General features: G+C 38.6%; 1 protein-coding gene across 1 annotated transcript in view; it reads right to left on the bottom strand.

Annotated features, from left to right (window-relative positions):
- The window catches only part of KPNA4 (karyopherin subunit alpha 4), a 62,281-nt gene extending 39,562 nt beyond the window's left edge, over positions 1-22,719 (bottom strand). The window contains exon 1 of the mRNA XM_027542370.1: positions 22,302-22,719. Within this exon, the coding sequence (XP_027398171.1) occupies positions 22,302-22,370 (69 nt within the window). The 5' untranslated portion in view covers positions 22,371-22,719. The remainder of the gene's footprint in view (positions 1-22,301) is intronic.
- Positions 22,720-23,379: the final 660 nt, after the last annotated feature.

Genomic DNA, 23,379 nt, shown 5'->3' with positions numbered 1-23,379 from the left:
TTAACTCTAAGGAAAGACATTAGAGTTTCATTATTTACTCAATATTCAAACAATAAGGAAATAGATTAAATTCAAAAGTTATATTTGGAAAAGTCAGAAAATAAAGGTAAGAAGAATATGAAAAAGTTGAATTTCTGAAGTTTTCTATATTCGCCTATCTTGTACAAGCAAATCAAATTCACTTGATCGAACTGCCAAAGTACACTGGATCATCGAAAAAGCAAGAGTTTCAGAAAAACATACACTTCTGCTATAATGACTACGTCAAAGCCTTTGACTGTGTGGATCATAACAAACTGTGGAAAATTCTGAAAGAGATGGGAATAGCAGACCACTTGACTTGCCTCCTGAGAAATCTATATGCAGGTCAAGAAGCAACCGGACATGGAGCAACAGATTGGTTCCAAATCGGGAAAGGAGTATGTCAAGGCTGTATATTGCTACCCTGCTTATTTAATTTACATGCAGAGTACGCCATGAGAAACGCTGGGCTGGATGAAGCACAAGCTGGAATCAAGATTGCTGGGAGAAATATCAATAACCTCAGATACGCAGATGATACCACCCTTATGGCAGAAAGCAAAGAACTAAAGAACCTCTTGATGAAAGTGAAAGAGGAGAGTAGAAAAGTTGGCTTAAAGCTCAACATTCAGAAAACTAAGATCATGGCATCTGGTCCCATCACTTCATGACAAACAGACAGGGAAACAATGGAAACAGTGTCAGACTTCATTTTGGGGGGCTCCAGAGTCACTGCAGGTGGTGACTGCAGCCATGAAATTAAAAGATGCTTGCTCCTTGGAAGAAAAGCTATGACCAACCTAGACAGCGTATTAAAAAGCAGAGACATTAGTCAACAAAGGTCTGTCTAGTCAAGGATATGGTTTTTCCAGTAGTCATGTATGGATTTGAGAGTTGGACTATGAAGAAAGCTGAGCACCAAAGAATTGATGCTTTTGAACTGTGGTATTGGAGAAGACTCTTTGAGAGGCCTAGTCCATCCTAAGGGAAATCAGTCCCGAATATTCATTGGAAGGACTGATATTAAAGCTGAAACTCCAATACTTTGGCCACTTGATGTGAAGAACTTACTCACTGGAAAGTGATGTAAGGATGCTGGGATGTAAGTGATGCTGGGAAAAATTGAAGGTGGGAGGAGAAGGGGACGACAGAGGATGAGATGGTTGGATGGCATCACTGACTCAATGGACATGAGTTTGAGTCAGCTCCGGGAGTTGGTGATGGACAGGGAAGCCTGGCATGCTGCAGTCCATGGGGTCGCAGAAGAGTCAGACATGAATGAGTAACTGAACTGAACTGATCTTGTAGAAGAGGCTTCCTTGGTGGCTCAGACAGTAAAGAATCCGTCTGCAATGTGGGAGACTGGGGTTCAATCCATGGGTTGGGAAGATTCCCTGGAGGACAGCATGGCAACTCACTCCAATATTCCTGCCTGCAGAATCCCACAGACAGAGGAGCCTGGTGGGCTACAGTCCATGGGGTCACAAAGAGTTGGACACAACTGAGCAACTAAGCACAATATCTTATACAAGAGGTGTATACACACACACAGAGCAGAAGAGAAAACATATGAATACATACATGTCTTCTCCCAAGATGGGTTACTATAATATGACTAAACTACTTTATTAGTATATGGCTACTAGTCCCATATTTGGTAGGGAAAGAAAAAAGGTTAAGAAATGACAAGTTTGGTGAGACACATAAAACCAACCCTCTCAAAAGATGGAAAATGCTGCAAGGTAAACTTTCAGAATCACACAGAAGGTGATTAAGGACAATGCAGAAAGAAACCTGTTATACCAAACAAATACATATTCAAATTTTACATGAGCAAAAGGGTAAGTACTCCCTTCTCTTTTATAATGAGACTGATCAAATCCTGGCAAGAATGATCATTTCTCTTCAAAGATTTTGAGTACTTTATAGAAAAAATACAATTTCAGGAAGTGACTGACAGGCTGAAGAAAACTTAACATATGGCAAAGACAGTGGAAAAAATTATGATGAACAAGAATCTAAACAAGATTCAACCAAGTTAAGGAAGTCAACAGAACCTAAGCTTAACACACTGCTGAGTTATATCTGTTCTCTCTGCTTATTTGTTGCATTCTCAGATGAGAAAACCAGTTCGTTTTTTCCACTTACAAAACAGCATCTGATTAAAATAAAATATGAGAGATATAAGAGATTAAGGAATATTTTCCTTGTATGTATAGCGTATGAATATAATCAAAGTCATGGTTTTGTTACAGAAAAATCTACACAAAAAGCATTATAGGATTTTACAACTGGAAAAAACAGAAATCAACTAACTGTCTCATTTTATACAACAACTTGTCCAAGAACAGTAAGGCTCAGATTATCCTGGTCTCAGGCCAATTTTCTTTATACTAGATCATACTACTTTTTCATTCTAGGTCTGCTTCTGTGGCATCTTTCTTCAAATAAGCTAATTTTCCTTTTTCCTATTTTCAAAATAGTAATTTTTCTTTGTGAACTAAAGTTCAAAGATTTTCACACTGCCAACAGAAAAACTTTACTGAAAGGCAAATCACTGAATTACTCCATTAAAACACCATTTGAGAAACATTAATTATGTTCACATACTAAACAGACATGTACATCTACACAGAAAGCCAGTCATTCACTCAACAAATGTTTACTGATCACTATGTACCACAAACTGTTTTCAGAGTTAAGGACACAGCAGGGAACAAAAGGACACAAATCTCGTCTTCATGGAACCTAGTCTGGGGAAAGACAATTAATAAAAACTAAAATATATAGTATGTTAGATAGTGAAAAATATTATAGAGAAAAAATATAAAGTCAAGAAGGGGGATATTTTTAAGTAAAGACCTTAAGATGAGTGAGCAAGCCATGTGGGTAATTTGGCAGAAAGTATTCAAGGCAGAGGAATTAGCAAATAAAAAATGACCAGACATGAGAGGAAAGAAAAGCAAAGAGTCCAGCTGGCTGATACGCAATGAATTAAGGAGCAGGAAATGGTGGCCACTGTAAAGATTTTGGCATTTACTTAGTGAGGCAGAAAGTCACTGATGGGTTTTGAGCAAAGGGAGACATAGTGACAGGAACAGAATCATTCCAGCTACTGTGTTGGGAATACACCATAGCTATAGAATTCCAGTAAAAGATGACAGTTTGGAGCAGAGCAGTGGAGATCATGAGATGTGGATTCTGAAGACTGAACCTACAAAATGTGCTAATTAATGGGATAGATAAGACTGGGAAGAGAGGAAACAATAAGAGCTGGAAGCTTTCTGGTCCAAGTAAGTCAAAGACAGAACTACCATTTACTGAGATGGGGCAGACTGAATGATGAGCAGGTTTAGAGGGTAATATCACTTTTGAAAATGCTGAGCTGAATATGCTTATAATTAATCAAAATGAGACATCAAGCAGTCAATTGAGCAGAGGGTTCAAGGAAGAAGTTAGGACTAAAAACATCAACTTAAAAAGCTGGCTGTGTATAAACTGTATTTAAAACTAGGTGATCTGATAATTATCTATGGAATGAACACAACTTCAGGCACTCTAAGGGGTAGAAGACTAAGACTCAGTGAGACAGAAGACAGTAGGAATCTGTGCAAACCTGGAATCGAGTAAAAAAAATTACTTTTTCAAGGACATATACACAATTAACTATGTCAAATGCTGGTTTTAGGGAAAATAAGATGATGACTGAGAACCATCAGATTACTGTATATTTACTTTGTAATATGGCTCAACATCATAGAAACAATACCTGTACCCCATCTACTATGAATTCTGGTCTGTTCCTGTTACCATTTATTGCCATTTCTGGGAACTTAAAAAGGTAAAAAGCACTACCCAAGAATCAAAGCTTCTAATCCATGTCTCCTTTACTGTGCTATAGTACTGTAGGTGAATAAGTTACAGAACTTTTAAAGGTGAGCTCTGGTACCTACAAAACAGATTTCTTCAAATGAAAATAAACCTCACTCTCTAGCCCGTTCTTATTCTCTGAAGTCACTCTGCAGGCATTCTCATTTCTGAGTAGGTAACAGTATTTCAGGAAAAGACTAAATTTATGTAAATAATAGTTCCTCCTCTATCATTGTAGTCAATGAAGTAGACTATATTTTAACATATATTCCCAAATTAGTCACTTTATCTATAAGAATGAAGTTATTAAAAAAAGTCAAATATACAAAAAAAGAAAATTGTAAAACACTCATGTATCAATAAATGCCACTATTTTGCTCTATTTGCTTCATTTTTTAAAGAAATAAAAATTTCAGAGTGTTATAGATATTGCTAAAATCTCACTCCAGCCTCAACCCTCTACTCTACCCTTCCCTTTTGCCTTGCCAGAAACAACCATTTCCCTGAATTCTCATGGGTGTTTTGACTGTGTATCAATAAATCTGTTAAAGCTTTATATATTTAACATTTTAATATGGATAATATCATGACATACATACATTTTAAAAATATATTTTTGATGTGGATCTTTTAAAAAATCTTTATTGAATGTTACAACACTGCTTCTGTTTTATGTTTTGGCTTCTTGGCCTTCAGGCATGTGGGATCTTAGCTCCCAGACCAGGGATCAAACCCACACCCACTGCACTGGAAGGCAAACTCTTAAGCACTGGACTGTCAGGAAGTCCCTATATATACTTTTTTGAAAAATAAACATTAGAGCAGTTTCAAGTCCACAGAAAAACAGAAAGTTCAGAGTTCTCATGTATTCCTAGCCCTTCTTCCACTATTAACATCCTGAACCAGGTTGACACCTTAGTTACAAATGATGAACCTAAGACATATCACTATCACCCAAAATTCATAGTTGACATTAGGGCACATTCTACAAGTTTTGGCAAATGTAAAATAACATGTATCCACTCAGGTGGCGCTAGGGCTGAGAACCTGCTTGCCTATGCAGGAAAAATAAGAGACCCGGGTTTGACCCCTGGGTCGGGAAGATCCCCTGGAGAAGAAAATGGCAACTCACTCCAGTATCCTTACCTGGAGAATCCCATGGACAGAGGAGCCTGGTGGGCTATGGTCCACAGGGTCACAGTCTTAGGTGACTGAGCACACATGCATCATCACAGTACCATACAGATTAGTTTCACTGTCCTACTCTGCCTATAATCTCTGGAAACACTCATCTTTTATTGTCTCTACAGTTTTGGCTTTTCCAGAATGTAACATAGTTGGAGTGATACAACAGGTGATCCTTTTAGACTGGCATCATTCATTTAATAGTATATATTTAAGCTTCCTCCATGTCTTTTCATAGCTTGGTAGAACATTTTTTCTTAATGCTGAGTAATATTCCACTGTCTGGATGTATCATAGTTACTTACCTCCATTTGCATAAATACCAGTGTGATTAATGAATTGTATGGCAAGAGTTATGTTCAGTTTTGTAAGACCCCCTGCCAAACTGTCTTTCAATGTGACTGTACCAATTTGTATTCCCACCAGAAATAAATGAGAGTTCCCCCTGCTCGACATCCTAACATTTGTTGTCAAGTGTTTTTTCTTTTCTTCTTTTAAACTTACAATATACATGACATAAAATTTACTATCATACCCATTTTTAAATTAAAACTCCATATCTGGGTTGGGAAGATCCCCTGGAGAAGGGAAAGGCTACCCACTCCACTATTCTGGCCTGGAGAATTCCATGGACTGTGTAATCCAAGGAGTCGCAGAGTCAAACACGACTGAGCGACTTTCATTTTCTTTCCATACCTACTAAACAATTCCCTATTTCCTTTTTGGCCCAGCAACCATTAAGTTACTTTCTGTTTCTATGAATTTTGCTATTATTCAGTTCACTTCACTTCAGTCGCTTAGCTGTGTCAAGTCTCTTTGCGACCCTGTGGACTGCAGCACACCAGGCCTCCCTGTCCATCACCAACTCCTGGAGTCTACCCAAACCCATGTCCATCAAGTCGGTGATGCCATCCAATCATCTCATCCTTTGTCGTCCCCTTCTCCTCCTGCCTTCAATCTTTCCCAGCACCAGGGTCTTTTCAAATCAGTCAGTTCTTCACATCATGTGGCCAAATTACTAGAGTTTCAGCTTCAACATCAATCCTTCCAATGAGTATTCAGGACTGATTTCCTTTAGGATGGACTGGTTGGATGTCCTTGCAGTTCAAGGGACTCTCAAGAGTCTTCTTCAACACCACAGTTGAAAAGCATCAATTCTTCAGCTTTCAGCTTTCTTTACACTCCAATTCTCACATCCATATATGACCACTGGAAAAATCATAACTTTGACTAGATGGACCTTTGTTGGCAAAGTAGTGTCTCTGCTTTTTAATATGCTCTCTGGGTTGGTCATAACTTTTCTTCCAAGGAGCAAGCATCTTTTAATTTCATGGCTGCAGTCACCATCTGCAGTGATTTTGGAGCCCCCCCAAAATAAAATCTGTAACTGTTTACACTGTTTCCCCATCTATTTGCCATGAAGTGATGGGACCAGATGCCATGATGTCAGTTTTCTGAATGCTGAGTTTTAAGCCACCTTTTCCACTCTCTTTCCCTTTCATCAAGAAGCTCTTTAGTTCTTCTTTGCTTTCTGCCATTAAGGATGGTGTCATCTGCATATCTGAGGTTATTGATATTTCTCCCGGCAATCTTGACTCCAGCTTGTGCTTCATCCAGCCCAGCGTTTCTCATGATGTACTCTCCATGTAAGTTACATAAGCAGGGTAAAAATATACAGCCTTGACGTACTCCTTTCCCGATTTGGAACCAGTCTGTTGTTTCATGTCTGGTTCTAGCTGTTGATTCCTGACTTGCATACAGATTTCTCAAGAGGCAGGCCAAGAGGTCTGGTATTCCCATCTCTTGAAGAATTTTCCAGTTTGTTGTGATCCACACAGTCAAAGGCTTTGGCATAGTCAACAAAGCAGATGTTTTTCTGGAACTCTTGCTTTTTCGATGATCCAACGGATGTTGACAGTTTGATCTCTAGTTCCTCTGCCTTTTCTAAAACCAGCTTAAACATCTGGAAATTCATAGTTAACGTATTGTTGAAGCCTGGCTTGGAGAATTTTGAACGTTACTTTACTAGCGTGTGAGATGAGTGCAATTGTGCGGTAGTTTGAACATTCTTTGGCATTGCCTTTCTTTGGGATTGGAAGGAAAACCGACACTTTCCAGTCCTATGGCCCCTGCTGAATTTTCCAAATTTGCTGGTATATTGAGTACAGCACTTCCACAGCATCATCTTTTAGGATTTGAAATAGCTCAACTTGAATTCCATCACCCCCACTAGCTTTGTTCATAGTGATGCTTTCTAAGGCCCACTTGACTTTGCATTCCAGGATGTCTGGCTCTAAGTGAATGATCACACTATCATGATTATCTGGACCATGAAGATCATTTTTGTACAGTTCTTCTGTGTATTCTTGCCACCTCTTCTTAATATCTTCTGCTTCTGTGAAGTCCATACCATTTCTGTCCTTTATTGAGCCCATCTTTGCATGAAATGTTCCCTTGGTACCTCTAATTTTCTTGAAGAGATCTCCAGTTTTTCCTTTTCTATAGTTTTCCTCTAATTCTTTGGACTGATCACCGAGGAAGGCTTTCTTATCTCTTATTGCTATTCTTTGGAACTCTGCATTCAGATGCTTATATCTTTCCTTTTCTCTTTTGCTTTTCACTTCTCTTCTTTTCACAGCTATTTGTAAGGCCTTCCTAGACAGCCATTTTGGTTTTTTTTGCATTTCTTTTTCTTGGGGATGGTCTTGATCTCTGTCTCCTCTACAATGTCAGGAACCTTGGTCCATAGGTCATCAGGCACTCCGTCTATCAGATCTAGTCCCTTAAATCTATTTGTCACTTCCACTGTGTAATCGTGACGGATTTGATTTAGGTCATACCTGAATGGTCTAGTGGTTTTCCCTACTTTCTTCAATTTAAGTCTGAATTTGGCAATAAGGAGTTCATGATCTGAGCCAGTCAGCTCCCGGTCTTGTTTTTGGTGACTGTATAGAGCTTCTCCACCTTTTACCTAATATAAGTGGAATTATATTAATTTTTGCTCTTTGTGACTGAACATAATGGCCTTAAGTTTTATCCGCATTGTAGCATGTACCAGAATTTTCTTTCTTCTTAGGTCAGAATATTTCATTGTATGCGTATACCACATTTTATTTGTCCATTTACCCACTGAACAACACATGGTTTGCTTCTATGTTTTGATTACTATAAATAATGCTGCTACAGATATTAAGTGTACAAATATATATATCAAGTGTACAGATATCTCTTTCAAGTCTTTTCCAATTCTTTTGGGTATATTCCTAACTCAGAGGTAGAACTGCTGGGTCATATGGTAACCCTATTTTTAATTTTTTGAGGAATCAGCATATCATTTTCCACAGTGGCTGAACCATTTTGCATTCTTACCAACAGTGTACTAGAGTACCAATTTCTCCACATCTTCATCAACACTTGTTATTTTGTTTTTTAAGCAGTCATTCTAAACATGAGGTGGTTTTCCCACTGTGATTCTGATCTCCACTTCCTCAACTAGTAACGCTGAGAATCTTCTCATATGCTGTTGTTCAGTTGCTAAGTCGTGTCTGACTCTCTTTGTGACCCCATGGACTGTAGCCCACCAGGGTCCTCTTTCCATAGGATCTCCCATGCAAGAATACTGGAGTGGGTTGCCATTTTCTTCTCCAGGGGATCTTTGACCCAGGGATCAAACTTGCGTCTCCTGAATTGGCAGACGGATTCTTTCCTGCCATCTGTATCTATTTTCCTTGGAGAAATGTTTATTCAAATCCTTTGCCCATTTAAAAATGGTTTATTATTGAGCTGTAAGAATTCTTTATATATTCAAGATATTAATCACATATTAGATATGCAAATATTTTCTCCCATTCTGCCAGCTGCCTTTTCACTATGTTGGCCAGGTCCTTTTATGTACAGAAATCTTCAAGTTTTATGTAGTCCAATTTATCTATTTTCTCTTTTGTTACCTCTGCCTTTGGTGTCATATCCAAGAAATTATTGCTAAATCCATGTCATGAAGCCTTTGTCCTATGTTTTCTTCTAAGAGTTTTATGGTTTTGTCTTTTATTTATGCCCTTGGTACATTCTGAGTTAATTTTTTTATATGGTGTTAGGTGAATGTCCCACTTCATTCTTTTGCTTGTGGATATCAAATTTTCTCAGCACCATTTGTTGAAAAGCCTGTCTTTTGAATGTCCATTGAATGCTCTTGATACTCTCACCAAAAATCATGTGCCCATATATGCAAGAGTTATTTGAGGGCTCCCCATTCTATCCCACTGGTATATATGCCTGATTTTGTGCAAATCCTACAGTTTTTACTACTGTAGTTTTGTATAATACTAAGTTTTAAAACCAAGAAATATGACATCTCCAACTTTATCTCTTTTTTTCCCCAAGATTATTTTTGGCTATTTAGGCCCATTAGATTCCATATAAATTTTAAGATGGATTTTTCTACAAATAACACAATTTAGATTTTGCTAGAGATTGCATTAAATCTGTAGATCACTTTGGGTAGTACTGACATTTAACAATAATAAGTCTTTTAATTCATGAATACAGTTATGTCTCTATTTGTGTCCTCTTTAATTTCTTTCAGCAACATTTTACAGTTTCCCATGTAAAAGTTTTTCTTCTCATTGGTTCCTTTTATTCCTAAGCAATTTATTCCTTTCAATGCTATTGTAAATGGGTATGCCTCTCAGTTTCCTTTTCAGGTTGTTCCTTCTTGGTGTTTTGTTAATTCTATACCCACAAGACTACGCTCCAGGGGTTCTCACCCAGGATGATTTTGTCACCTGTGGGACATATGGCTATTTCTGGAGACAATTTTGATTTTTTACAACTTGCAGATGAGAGGGAACAGATAGATATGTTACTGGCATCAAATGGACAAAGGCAAGGGATACTGCTAAATATTCTACAACGGGAAGTTTCCCACAACAAAGAATTACCTGGCTGAAGATGCCAACTGTGCCAAGGCTGAAAAACTTTGCTATATTCCAACTACAAACCCAAATTAAGGCCAAATATACTTGAAAAATGTACACAAGAAAAAGAAAACATCACAAAAGATAATAGCAGCAAGGTTATAGAGGATTATTTTATTTTTCCTATTCCAACTTCTACAATTACCATGCCATTACCATTCCAAGAGAAAAAAATTAACTTGATTTGAAAAAAAATTTTTCATTTAGTCGCTAATTTTAACCTTCAGAGTTTAACTTCAGAGTCCATGGCTTTTTGTTTTTAAAATTTCATTTGATTCCCAGAAATACTGTTTAAGTGCTGCTTATATGCCAGGCTCTGTGATGAGAATTCAGAAGAGAGTGGTGTACAAAATAGACAAGGTACATACTCTCAGGGAGCTTGCAGTCTGAAGGGAGAAATGAACACTGAGTTAATACACTAACAAATTATGCTAAATATTCTTAAGGAAAACAACAGAAGGATTTAACTTTCAACAAGCTTGTTCAGGGATGGCCTCTTCAGGTAAATGATATTGAAGATTCAAAAGATGAGAAATAACCAAGCAGGTGAAGGGAGTGGGGAGGGCGTTCTGACAGAAAGGCATGTGTAAAAGGCCTGAAGAGAGGACTATTATTCTGTTAGAGAAATTAAAAGATGAATGAGAGAATAGTAAGGGGAGATAATAAATTGAGTGAGGTAGAAGGAGGAGACAAGCACCAGATGTAGCAAGGCCTTAAAGGTCTCAGTAAGGAGTTTGTAAGCTAAATGTGGTGGGATGCAACTGAAGTAGAGCAGTGTGACTGGATTTATTTATTTTTAAAGAATCATGCTGGTTTATTATGAATTAGAGAAGAGCAATAGCAGAAATAAGGCAACCACTGTGAATATGAGATAATGACAAGGTAATAATGATTTGCCCAAGATTTTAATAGTGAGGAGAAAGTTAACAGAAAAGTAAGAATGGAGTGACATTAACTAGTATCAAACTTAAAAAACATTATCTAAAAGAAACTTCTTTCCAGGGATGTTGTTGCAAAATCAGCAAAGAATGTTACTTATGTGACACCCACTTTCCCTGACCCCACACATGACAGGTCGGGAGATGAAGGGGAAAAGCCAATTCATAATCAGGCCAGCAGTAAAAACAATCTGCCTCAGTTTGGACACAGCTTATTAGTGCAAGCAGATTCTGTGAGCAATTCAACACAAAAGTTACATAAAGACTATAAGAGTCGGAATCTAGGAAAAATACAATTTACCAGCTGAATTAGTGGCTGGCAGAGCAGCAGAGCAAAGATCCAGGAATTCCTACCAAGACATTCCTACCTGAAATAATCTTGGATAATGTGAACACTGGTTCCTTAATTTTCCTAATGCCTCACGCTTATTTGACATAGTCTGAATAGGGTGTTCCTTGCTTTTTTTCTTTTTATTTGGCTGTGCCTTGCGGCTTATGTAATCATAATTCCCCAACCAGGGACTGAACCCCGGGCCCTCAGCAGTGAAAGCATCAAGTCCTAACCATTAAATTGCCAAGGAATTCCCTGTTCCTTGCATTCTTAAAAGCTTAATCAAAGTAAGTATCCACTAAAGTGAGACTTTAATTTTACAGAATTTGTTGTTCAGTTGCTAGTCGGGTCTGACTCTTTGCCACCACATGAACTGCAGCATGCCGGGCCCCCCTGTCCCTCACCATCTCCTGGAGTTTGCCCAAGTTCATGTTCATGGAATTGGTGATGCCATACAGCTATTTCATCCTCTGTCACACTCTTCTCCTTCTGCCTTCAATCTTTTCCAGAATCAATTTTACATTAATTTCCCTCAATTTTACAGAAATTGAGGCTAAAAAAAAAATTATGAGAAAGCTTTCCTAATGGCATATAGCTAATGAGATGCAATCCTAGGTCTTCTCATTCTTGAAGTCAACCTTTTCCACAAATCTCAAGGGAAGAGTTACTGAATGGCAAACATTTAAGATGTTGTTTCTCTTCAAATCTGAGGTATATTATTTATTATAAATTTGAGTTTAGGAAAGAAAAATAAGCTATCTACAACATTAGCTCACAGTAGCTAAATATCCCCACAGAGTCAGTTCAGAGCAGGGCTCTGAGAAATCGTGACCTGCTAGAATGCAAAAACCATGAAAAGAGGAATTTAGCCTGTGTTACTCATTGCTCAAGCCTCACTTACAACAGAACCTCAGACAAAGAAACTAAATAAATATTTGCTGAACAAATGAATTCAATTCAGGGAAGAGTAGATGAAGAAGTTAAGTGAAAAAGAGCTGCCAACAGTTTATCTGTGACCCTTAGGCAGTAGAAAGTTACCGTAATCCCTACTTATTTCTCTTAATTAAGCTACAACTTTATTGGGATATAAACCACATACGACACAATTTACTATTCAAAATGTAAAATTCAGTGGTTTTTAGTATATCCACAAAGTTGCACATCAATCACCACCATCTAATTCCAGATCATAATTTTCACCACAAAAAGCCCCATGCCTATTAGCAGCCATTTCCCATTTGCCTCTTAACCCAGGCCTTGGCAACTACTAATCTACTTGGTCTCTTTGGATTTCCCTATCCTGGACATTTCATATAATTGGAATTATAGAATATGTGATTTTTTCTAATTGGCTTCTTTCAGGTACCATAATGTTTTCAAGGTTCACCCATGTAGTAATCTGCAGCAGTAGTTAAATTCTTTTTATGGTAGAATAATATTCCACTGTATGCATATACCACATTTTGTTTATCAATTCTTGAGTTGATGGATATTTGGGTTGTTTCCATGTTTTGCCTATTTTAGATAATGCTACTACAAACATTCTTGGTCAAGTTTTCGTGCAGACACTTGTTTTCAATTCTCTTGGGTTTATACCTAGGAGTGGAACTGCTGGGTCACATGTTAACTGTTTAACTTTTTGAGGAACTGCCAAACTGCATTCCAAAGTAGCTGAACCATTTTATATTCTCATTAGCCATGTATGAGGGTTCTACTTTCTCTACATCATCACCAACACTGGTTTATTTTTTTGCTTACAGCTATACTAGTAGGAAGTGGTATCTCATTATGGTTTTCAGCTTAATGATTAATGATCTTGATCATACACTGCATTTGTTTATTGGTCCTAAATAAGCTTTTTCATAATTTAAAGATAATACTGTTACTATTTTAAAGCTGGGGAACAAAAGGGAATTGAGAAAAATTATTCAAGACATTAAGAGAAAACAATGTGAACACTGATATAAGATGTTTAAGAAAATAGTTGATCAACAAATGAAGTCAAAATTATAGTGTATATTCTTTTTTGGTCCAGCTTATTTCATTCAGTATGATAGTTTTTAGAGTCACATTTTGCCTGTATCAATCATTTGTTTTTATTGCTGAGCTAACCCATTGTATGTATATACCACAGACTGTCCATTAACCTGCTAATGAATGTTTAGATGTTTCCAATTTGAGGCTACTACAAATAGTTTTTACAAACATCTATGTAAAAAAAAAAGATGAACTCAAATCTGTAGCTATACCTGTGAATGAACATCTCTATATAAAAGTCAAAGGCAAAATAAAAAACCATTCTACATCTATACTGTATGGTAGTGCTTTATACTTATCTTCAATAGGCTTTTTCTTCCTTTTTCCTTGAAACAGATAGGCCTCTGATTCAGGGAAACCTGTGGTTTAATTGGGGCTTCCCTGGTGGCTCAGCAGTAAAAGAATGTGTCTGCAATGTAGGAGATGCGGGTCTGCAGGTTTGATCCTGGAGTCAGGAAGATCCCTTGGAGAAGGAAATGGCAGTATTTTCTAGAGAAGGAAATACTCTAGTATTCTTGCCAAGAAATCCTATGGACAGAGGAGCCTGGCGGGCTACAGTCCATGGGGTTGCAAAGAGTCAGACACAACTTTAGCAATGAAACCACCACACCAACACCTTTCCAATCAATCCCCGCCACCCCCCCACACACACCTGGTCTGTGGCACATGACTTTGTACTGGCCAATTACAAAGCCATATTCCTCTGCCCACAGTGACTAAATTCAGGTACAAGCATGCAATCAAATCTTGATCAGAGTCCTTCCCTAGACTTTCATTAGAGCTCTTACAAAGTGAGCTACAGCTCTGAACTTCCTGGTTTTTAAGAGCCAGATTCCCTCATTGTGCTTAAACTAATTCAAGTTGCGCTCTGAATATTAAAAAAACCAGCCTTTTCAGCCTAAAGCTATCAGACCTAACTTTTAATATCAACATTATGGAAAAAGTTTATGGTATTTAAAGTCACTATTCTAAAGAAAGCCAGAAAATATAGGGTTTAATAATTACTAGAGAACCTAGAGTAATTATTAAAAAAATCTCAAAACTTTATTTTGCTTTTTACCCCTGTACCTGAAAAGCTCAAAGTGGCTAAAGAGGAACAGGAAAATAGGCAGGATGGGTGGCAAAAAGTGTAGGGTTATTTAATACAACCAGGTAAATAATTACTGTAACTAAATTTATGTAACATTTACTTTAAGGAAACACAAAGACATACTATAAAAACTAAAACAAGGTAGTTCCCTGGTGGTCCAGTGGTTAAGACTGCGCTTCCACTGCAGGGTGCTTGAGTTCATCCCCTGGTGGGGGAACTAAGATTCCGCATGTGGTGCAGCCATAAAAACACTAAACAAGTATTAAGAGTAGTTACCAGGCAACTAAAGTTTTCATTTAAAGAACTGGAAACTGAAGCAGAACATAATTTGCTTTCTAATATTAAAAATGTCTGTCACCAAATTATGAAACACCACATTATCTTAGGATTCTGACTTTTGTTAATTAAAGTTTCAGGTTTGTCAAAACACACCATTATTGAAAATGTTAATTTACATTAATTGAATGTAAATTAATTGAGGGTAAAAGTGATAGTTAATCAAATTTTATCCTAATAATACATAAACAGTAAAAGAAAAGTTTAGCATTTTATAATCAAGCTAATCTTATAGTACCAGCAAATGACTATGGCCTTAAGCCATTTTTCATTATGTGTACCAAATGGTGTGAATTTGAGCTATTTTCTGGTTCAATTTAGTTTTGTGGGCCATCAGTTAACAAAATCTACATAAAGTATTTACAAAACTACTTACAACACAGGATTAGAGAAATGAAGTCAGAAATCAGTAATTTTGTGACAATTTGGTTAAGCATGCAGGAGAAAGTAGGCTTTCACTTGAGTGCTAATGAAGGGAAAAAGAAGGCTTCTCCAATTCATGTGATGTGATTTGAATTATGGTGCACAGTGGTACAAAAGGAACTGCAAACAAAATGTTACTCTGACAGGGAACACACAGTTGGGGGAGGAGGGTTATTTGGTTGTAATGTATGATGAAGCAAGTTGATACAAATAGAGCCACCATTCACTCTGCCTGCAAAGATACTAAGTTAACTTCTGTAACTACTGAACAGAGGAACTAGGGTTCAAATCAAGGTATGACTCCATAGTCCATGTTATTTAACTGTGATACTATAAAGCCTTTTAAGAGCCTTGTATCAATTAAAAGTGACTATCGCCTATAACAGAACCTACAATACACAAAGACAATGATTCTCCAAGTGTGGTCAACAAGCCCCTGTGGGGACAGTGAGACCTTTTCAGAGGGTCCACAAGGGCAAAACTATTTTCTTAAATTACTACTAATAGTTGTTTTTATTCAGTTAACATTTGCACTGTACAGCACTGCAGTGGATAAAGCAATCACTGTATTTCAGTTAAAAAGAAAAGAGGCAGCTCACTTGAGAATGTCCTTGATACATCAGTAAAAAAAATTGTTACTGTTATTAAAAAAATTTTTTTAAAGCCTTTTCTTTCTAAAATTTTGTGATAAAATGGGGAACACACACAAACCATTTCTACAGAATACGCCTGCAGCAGGATGACTGTCTCAGGAAAAAGTATTTGTGGGACTGTTTGAGTTGCTAATTGAACTAGCCACTTTTTTCATGGAACATCATTTTTACTTGAAAGAACAACTGACAGACAAATTATGGCTATTCAGTATCTGGCAGATGTTTTCACAAAAATGAGCAAAGTGAGCTTATAGCTTCAAGAAAAACAACTTACAGTATTCGTTGCTAATGATAAAGTTTGAGCTTTAAAGTGAAGATAAGAACTTTGGAAAACTTCTATCTACCACTGTGAGCTTGACAGACTTCCAATATTTAAGATTTTTCTGATGAACTTATGTGGTGATGCTAACTGTGAATTTTTACTGTATAATCAAGTGTGTCAGCATCTGGAAGATCTACATAACTCAGTGAACTAGTATTTTCCAAATGACCAACACACGATGTTACAAAATCAGTAATGTCCAAGGGTAAGACAGACCAGTGGATTTTAATGTAAGAGTAAGAAGTTTACTAAGTGATTTCAGATTCCATACTGCAACTAACTTTTTAAAGAAACTATGGAGCTTGGGCTTATATGGTATGATATGGTATATCAAAGTAATTTTTATAATTATCTAAAAAGATTATTAAGTGTTCTTCCCTTTTTCAACTGCCTATTGTGTGAAGCTGGCAATTCTTCATATACTTCAACCAAAAGAGTATATCACAAAAATTGAGAATTCACCTATCTTTTCTAAAGCCAAATATTAAAGAGACTCAAGAAAAGTGTTAAACATGGCCATTCTTCTCACCAATTTTGGAGGGTTTTGAAAAATCAGTTCTCTTTGGCTGGAAATTTATGTTTATATAAAACTCCTCTATTATTGCTATTTTATGAATTAATATTTTTAAAAATTCTTACTTGTTTAACTTCTAAAATGGTAAAAGTTGATAGAAACCTGCAAATAAGGCTTTTTGAGGGTCCTTATTTTTAACTGCATAAATGGGTCTTGAGACCCAATGCTCTGAAAATTTCTGAACTAAGGCCATTACAACCACATATATTTTGTCCTTATTTAGTAGGTGCCAATATAAAGACTGTTTTCATTTGATCTGTAGAAGGGGGAGTCTTCTTCATACCTGTCTTACTAAGATGGAAAGGACAGTAAGTAAATGGATTGTGTTCTCTAGTTTAAAGTCTACAAATGAAACACAATTTCCAAAAATATCTCTGGTAAAAACAACAACAACAAAATATCCTTACTGAATGCCTATTATACCCCATGGACCATACTAGGTGCTTTCCATTTACCCTTTAATCAACTTTGAGATCTGTATTAAGGCTGAGAGAAGCTAAAGAGAGGTCCTAAACATAATACAAATAGTACAGATTTCACTTTGAAACATCTGCGTTAAAGTCATTCCCTTGAATGTTAAGCTATTATGTCATGTAACTCTAGAATGTTTTCTTTACATAATGAATAGTAATCCCTACTTCTATGATTGAGAGAAATGAGAATACAAGTAAAAGTATATACAGCAGATGCTGAAGAAGAAGTTAGTTCCCTTTAATCAAACTTCTCCTCTGTTCTAAAACTAAACCTGTGAGTATCACAATTATCACTCAAGGTTAGATTGGACAAGCTCTCATTTCATTATTATAGGCCTCAAGTAGATGAATGCTGTTTCAGCAACATTAAAAAATACCTTAAGGACCCACAACCACTATCAGATACAAGAGATCAATGTTTAAAAATTACCTACACATTTTTTTTCTAAAGTATTTTCATTCTTTTAAAGCTAAATTACTCCTACAACTCTTCCCAATCTTGTTATATTCACATCTGACATACTAGGCTCTATGAAAAACAAAGATCTTGATATCTCTAAGAAAATTACCAATGAAGCAATTCTGAAATTGGTTGCCTTATAAACTAGGAAAGCTGGCAGAAAGCACAATTATTTAATTCCCAACTATATTTCTATCAGATATTTCCTATTGTCACATGCCTGGACTATTATATGAAAAATTAGACAGTGGTTATTTTAAGTATAGCAAATATGTTCCAAGATTTGTGATGAGAGAGGTCAGTCTCTAAAAGTTAACAAGACTTAATAGCTTAACAATGCCTTTCACTCTGTACAGTTTAACAAATCACCAAGGCCATTTCTAAACAACAAAACAGCTGATCAATTTATTAAACTCTTGCCAACCAAGTAATTTTTTCCTAAAGTTCAAGCTGACTTCATATTTCATGTTGCGTGGACGATTATAAGTTTCCAATTATGTAGTATTTTAATATTCTTTTATTTTTAGGGTAATCGTTTTTCTCAAAGCAGTTTTTATAAAATCTAATTATTTACCTAACAAAACTTATGCTCTATTCAAACCTGGATAATCTCAGAACTTCTACAAAAATTATGCAGGTTTATTAGAAAGTCTACAAGAGAATTTCCCCTCTACCTCTCTACATTTAAAACTTAAGCTAGATGAACTTGGTCTGCTTTATTCTGACTCATTTTTTAATTTGAAATTTGGTCACTACCCATTTCCTGTGTTAAACTGTGCATACCCTCTCTATGGTTACTATCTCAAACTAATGATGATCCTTCATCACACTACATAAAAGAAGCCACACCTTGAATACCATCTGACAGTTCCTATAAGTTATTTTAAACGGGTATTGACATACACCTTCTTTAATGCCGTTATCTTTCAAGAAGTTAGCATGACCATATTTTGGAGGAGCCAGAATGCTAGAATAAATGATAGGAATGAATATCAGATTGAAGGTCATATAATTAGCTTCAATTCTAACAGAAATTCTTACTTTAGAAGGGTCACTAATTCCCTGTTCCCAAACTATCTTTCAATGGGCAATTCATAGCTCTACATTAAAAATGTTCCCATAAATTTTAAGTTCAATGTAAGATATATGCACATGGAGGAAAAAACAAGGAGCCAACTGCAAATAAGGAAGCAAGACAATCAATTCCACTAAATCCTATTAAATCCCCTTCTTCCCCCTAAAAAGAAAAGCTGAAGGTGATAAAACACTCAGAGAATTGCCAGGCACCTTTCTAACATTAAACCTATTAATCTTCACAATAGGAAGTAGATGTCAAGTACCTCTAATTTTACAGATGAAAGAACTGTAAGATTAACTGACTCTCCCAAAGTCACACACAAAGTTAGATATTAAACTAAATTCCAGGATTTCGTACCCATAATTTGGAACCAAACAATGTTAGATCAAACCAAAAATGCTAGTTATCTCACTCTACTTGCTCTCCTCTATATCAGTGCTGTCCAATAAGGTAGCCACAGCTGCAGCTGAAATGGAGCTAGTCCAAACTGAGATATTCTGTTAAGTGTACAAGGCCAGATTTTGAAGACTTGTATGAAAAGAAGAACATGAAATATTTAATTAACCATATTTGAGGGGGAAGAAATGGGCATAATTAGTATTTTGAGGGACACAGGCATGTATATAATTAATAAATACACACACTAGGGCTTCTAGGGCTTCCCTGGTGGCTCAGACAGTAAAGAATCCGCCTGCAACGAAGGAGACCTGAGTTCCATCCCTGGGTTGGAAGATACCTTGGAGGAGGGCATGGCAACCCACTCTAGTATTCTTGCCTGGAGAATCCCATGGACAGAGGAGCCTGGCGGGCTACAGTCTATAGGGTCACAAAGAGTTGGACACGACTGTGCGACTAAGCACATACACACATAGGCCTTCTAATATTCTCCAAAGATAACAAAAGATGTTTTTATTTCATTGCAGGCATATGTGACAGGATAAATTACAAGTGAGGAGAAAGGATGACTTTCTCAGAATCATATCCCATTTCTTTAGGTGGAAACATGAAAACACTCATATTCCTAATGCACATACAGTTATCAAAGTCACCAAAGGATGCCCATAAGGCAAAATGAACTTCTCAAAACATTTTACTTAATGTGTATTTACAGCTATTTTTAAAAAATCACATAGCAAATATGGTTCTAATATAGAATCAGCCCTTAATCTTATTTTGACTAAAATAATAAGAGATACACAGTGAGGGGAGAACATGAATTTAAAAAATAAGGATCACCTAAAAACAGCTTGGCAATTCCACAGAAAGTGACACATAAAGTTACCATACATGTAAAACCAAAGAGAAATGAAAATGCAGGTCTACACAAAAAATGTGTAGATGAATATTCAGAGCAACATTATGCATAATCATTAAAAAGTGGAAACAATGCAAATATCCATCAAATGATGAATGAACGAACAAAAAGCAGTATATGCACACACTGGAATAGTCAGCTATAAAAAGAAATAAAGCACTAATACATTATTTTTACAATACGTATAAACCTTGAAAACATTATGCTACCTGAAAGAAGCCAGTCATAAAAGATCACATACTGTATAATTCCATTTATATGAAATATTTAGAATAGGTAAATCTAAAAAGACAGAATGACTGTTAGTGAGTCTGGGTTTCTTTTGGAGGGTAATGAAAACGTTCTAAGACTGACTGTGCTGATGGCTGTACAACTAAGTGAAAATACCAAAAATTTGGGTGAACTGTATAGTATGTGAATTACATCGCAATGAAGTTGTTTAAAAAATAAAAAGCAGAGGGGGAGGAAGGAGGCGGGGTGGGGGAAAAAAAAATAAAAATAAAAAATAAAAAGCAGCCAGAAAAGTAGAAGGGAAAGAAATTTGAAGGACTGTCAAGCATTTAATTGATATTTCTCTAGATTTTCTAATTTTGCCACATTTAAGCTTTTAGGTTTTGTAATTTGTGATTTTCCCCCCTCATTTTAAATATTCATAAAAGTCAAAATTTTTTTCATCACATCATTACACTACTAAACAATGAAAATCATAAATTCTACATTTAAATGGCACGTTCAATAGCATGTGAATCATCTCAATAAAGTTAAAATTCTTTCATTAAAAAAAAAAGGTATTATAAAAATTATGCCTGATGTTAACCTTAAAAGAATGACAGAATTAACCAGATAGTATTTAAGTCCCTCAAACTAGGAAACTCACTGAGACAGCATTAACTGCCTTGGAGAGTAAATGGCTTTGTGGAAAGCCCCCCAAATAGTCACTATCTCAATTAGGCAAAAGCTCAAAGTTCAGGAACAGATAATGGGAATTTGAAGATTTCAGTTTAAAAAAGTACAAAAAAATAAAAAATACTACTAGACCACCTTCTTTTAAAAGCTAAACTCTTGATTCAGATGCAGAATGGAAATACTTAAAAATTAAAAAAAAAAAAAGGCAAACAAAAGAACCCCTATTCACCTAGACTCGTAAAACTGAAGGGAAAAAGTCTATCAAAAATGTTTATAGGTGTTATATCTGTTAATATATCTGTTAATAGGTGTTTTAACTCACACACCTTATGTACCTTAAGAACCTCAAAAGCAGCTGTTATCTAAGATAATGAAGGGTTTTTTTCACCCTTTTAGAATAATAAAATGTGATGGTGCCATTCCGCAGCCCACCCCATCCCCCATTACCACCACCACCGGCAGGTGGAGGGAAAGGATACTGTAGACTAGAGGAAGACAGCTTTGAATAACCCTTTGGACTTTATAGATAAGAATGCAGCTGGTGGTCTCTCAGGAAGGGGTAAAAAGATTTGTGAACAAGCTGACATAAGGGTTATCCTTTGCCAGGAAGAGCGCACACCGTGAGCCACATCTTGCTCATCCACATCAGCTATATCCACAGTAAAACACAGGCCGCTGGAAGGCACTGTTAGCATCACCAGGAAGGCCTCTCACGCCGGGGGTGTTTTTTTTCAACGGAGAAGTTGACTCCTGTAGTTTGGATATTGGGGGGAGGCAGGGGTAAAGCGGGAGTCGGAAAGACCAGAGAAAGTGCCTTTAAGTGGAGACGACTCGGGCCTCGCTGAGGAACTTCCGAGCCCCACTCGGTCGCCACACGCTAGTCCCTCCTCCCTCCCCACCCTCGGCCCCAGACGTCGATGCGGGAGCCAGAGCCGGAATCTCCGCCGCCGCTCCTAGGCTGGGGGCGCAGGCGGGCCGGGGCTGCGCGGCACACGCACGCCTCCTCCACACTCGCCGCGCCCGGCCTCCCTGCCGCGAGGCCCAGCCCCTCGCAACCGCGCCGGGCCGGCTCCGCGGGGCAGGCCTAGGCCGCGCCAGCCGTACCCCGGCACCTCGCTCCCCGCGGAGGCGGACCAGGCCCGACACAAACTTCCCGGCGCGTTAGCACACGCGTCACGGACGGGCCGGCCCCCAGCGCCATTCCCCCGCGGCCCGGCGGCGGCGGCGGCTCCCGCCCCTACTCCCCACACTCCGAGTCCCGGCAGAGATCGACCCGAGGCCCACGGCCCTCATCCCGGCGGCGTCCCCGAGTTTACCTCCAAGTCGCGGCCTTTGTTCTTGAAATTCTTGAGCCGTTGGTTGTCCAGTTTCTCGTTGTCCGCCATGGCCGGGCCGGTGACTCCTTCCCCCGCCCGGGCCCCGCGGGATCCGCCCCAACCACCACGCCGCACCGACACTCCCAGGAACCGGGCCGCTGCCTGAGCTGCTGTGCCCGCCGCTTCCTTCCTCCTCTCACCTGCCTCCGCCGCGGTCTTCGCCTCTCCCTGCCCGTCCCCCCCCGCCCTAACCCCAGCGCGACCGCAGCTCCGGCGAAGACAACTGCGGAGCCGGGCGGCGGCAACGGCGGCGGAATGTGCTGCCGGCTGCGAGGGGGAGGCAGCCTCGATCTGAGGGCCCCGGCGCCGCGGCCACGCCCATCGCCGCCAGTCCCGCTCGCCGATTGGCCAACCAGACTCCGGTGCGCGCGACCAATCAGAAAGAACGATGGAGAGCGGGGGCGGAAGAGCGAATGGAAAGGGGAAGCGGGAGACTCTGGGAGGAAGGGGCCGCGGGATGGGCCTGGAGGGGAGGGGCTGTGGCGAGGAAGAGCAGGGAGGGACCACGTGCCCCCGGAGCAGGGGGGAGGAAGCGAAAGAGAAGTAGGAGGCTTAAAGGAAGGCGGGATGGGGAAGGGGGAAGGAGACGCCCGGGAACGAGTTGGTTTGTTCTGGTTGTAGGGCCCGCCCCAGAGGTCTGGAGTCCCCGGGCCGAAGCTCAGTCAAAGTACGTTCTTTTCTTCTTCGGTGCGTCTTCTCTCCTAGGGCATTCTTTACGCGCTCCTGGTGCTTTACAGGAGATCTGCGCCTCGGTTCCATCCCGGATCGGGACAGCCCCCTATTCTCAATCGAGCTCCCTACCCTGGCAGGGGTCTCTGCTGTCTGGGGGCCCGGCCTTGGGGGCTGGACTGGAAAGAGTGACTTGCGTTCCGGAGTCGCAGCGGAAAGCGGGAGGGTCAGTGGCTGGAAAAGGAAAAGGACGCTTTAGAGGAATCTGATTCATCCCCTCTGACCAAGTCCCGCAACAGGTGGGAACTAGGGAAGCGCTGATTTATCCTGTGGTTATTCTTGTGTTGTT

Source organism: Bos indicus x Bos taurus, chromosome 1, assembly GCF_003369695.1.
Source record: "Bos indicus x Bos taurus breed Angus x Brahman F1 hybrid chromosome 1, Bos_hybrid_MaternalHap_v2.0, whole genome shotgun sequence".
Taxonomy (NCBI): domain Eukaryota; kingdom Metazoa; phylum Chordata; class Mammalia; order Artiodactyla; family Bovidae; genus Bos; species Bos indicus x Bos taurus.
This window is presented reverse-complemented; position numbering and strand designations above follow the sequence as displayed.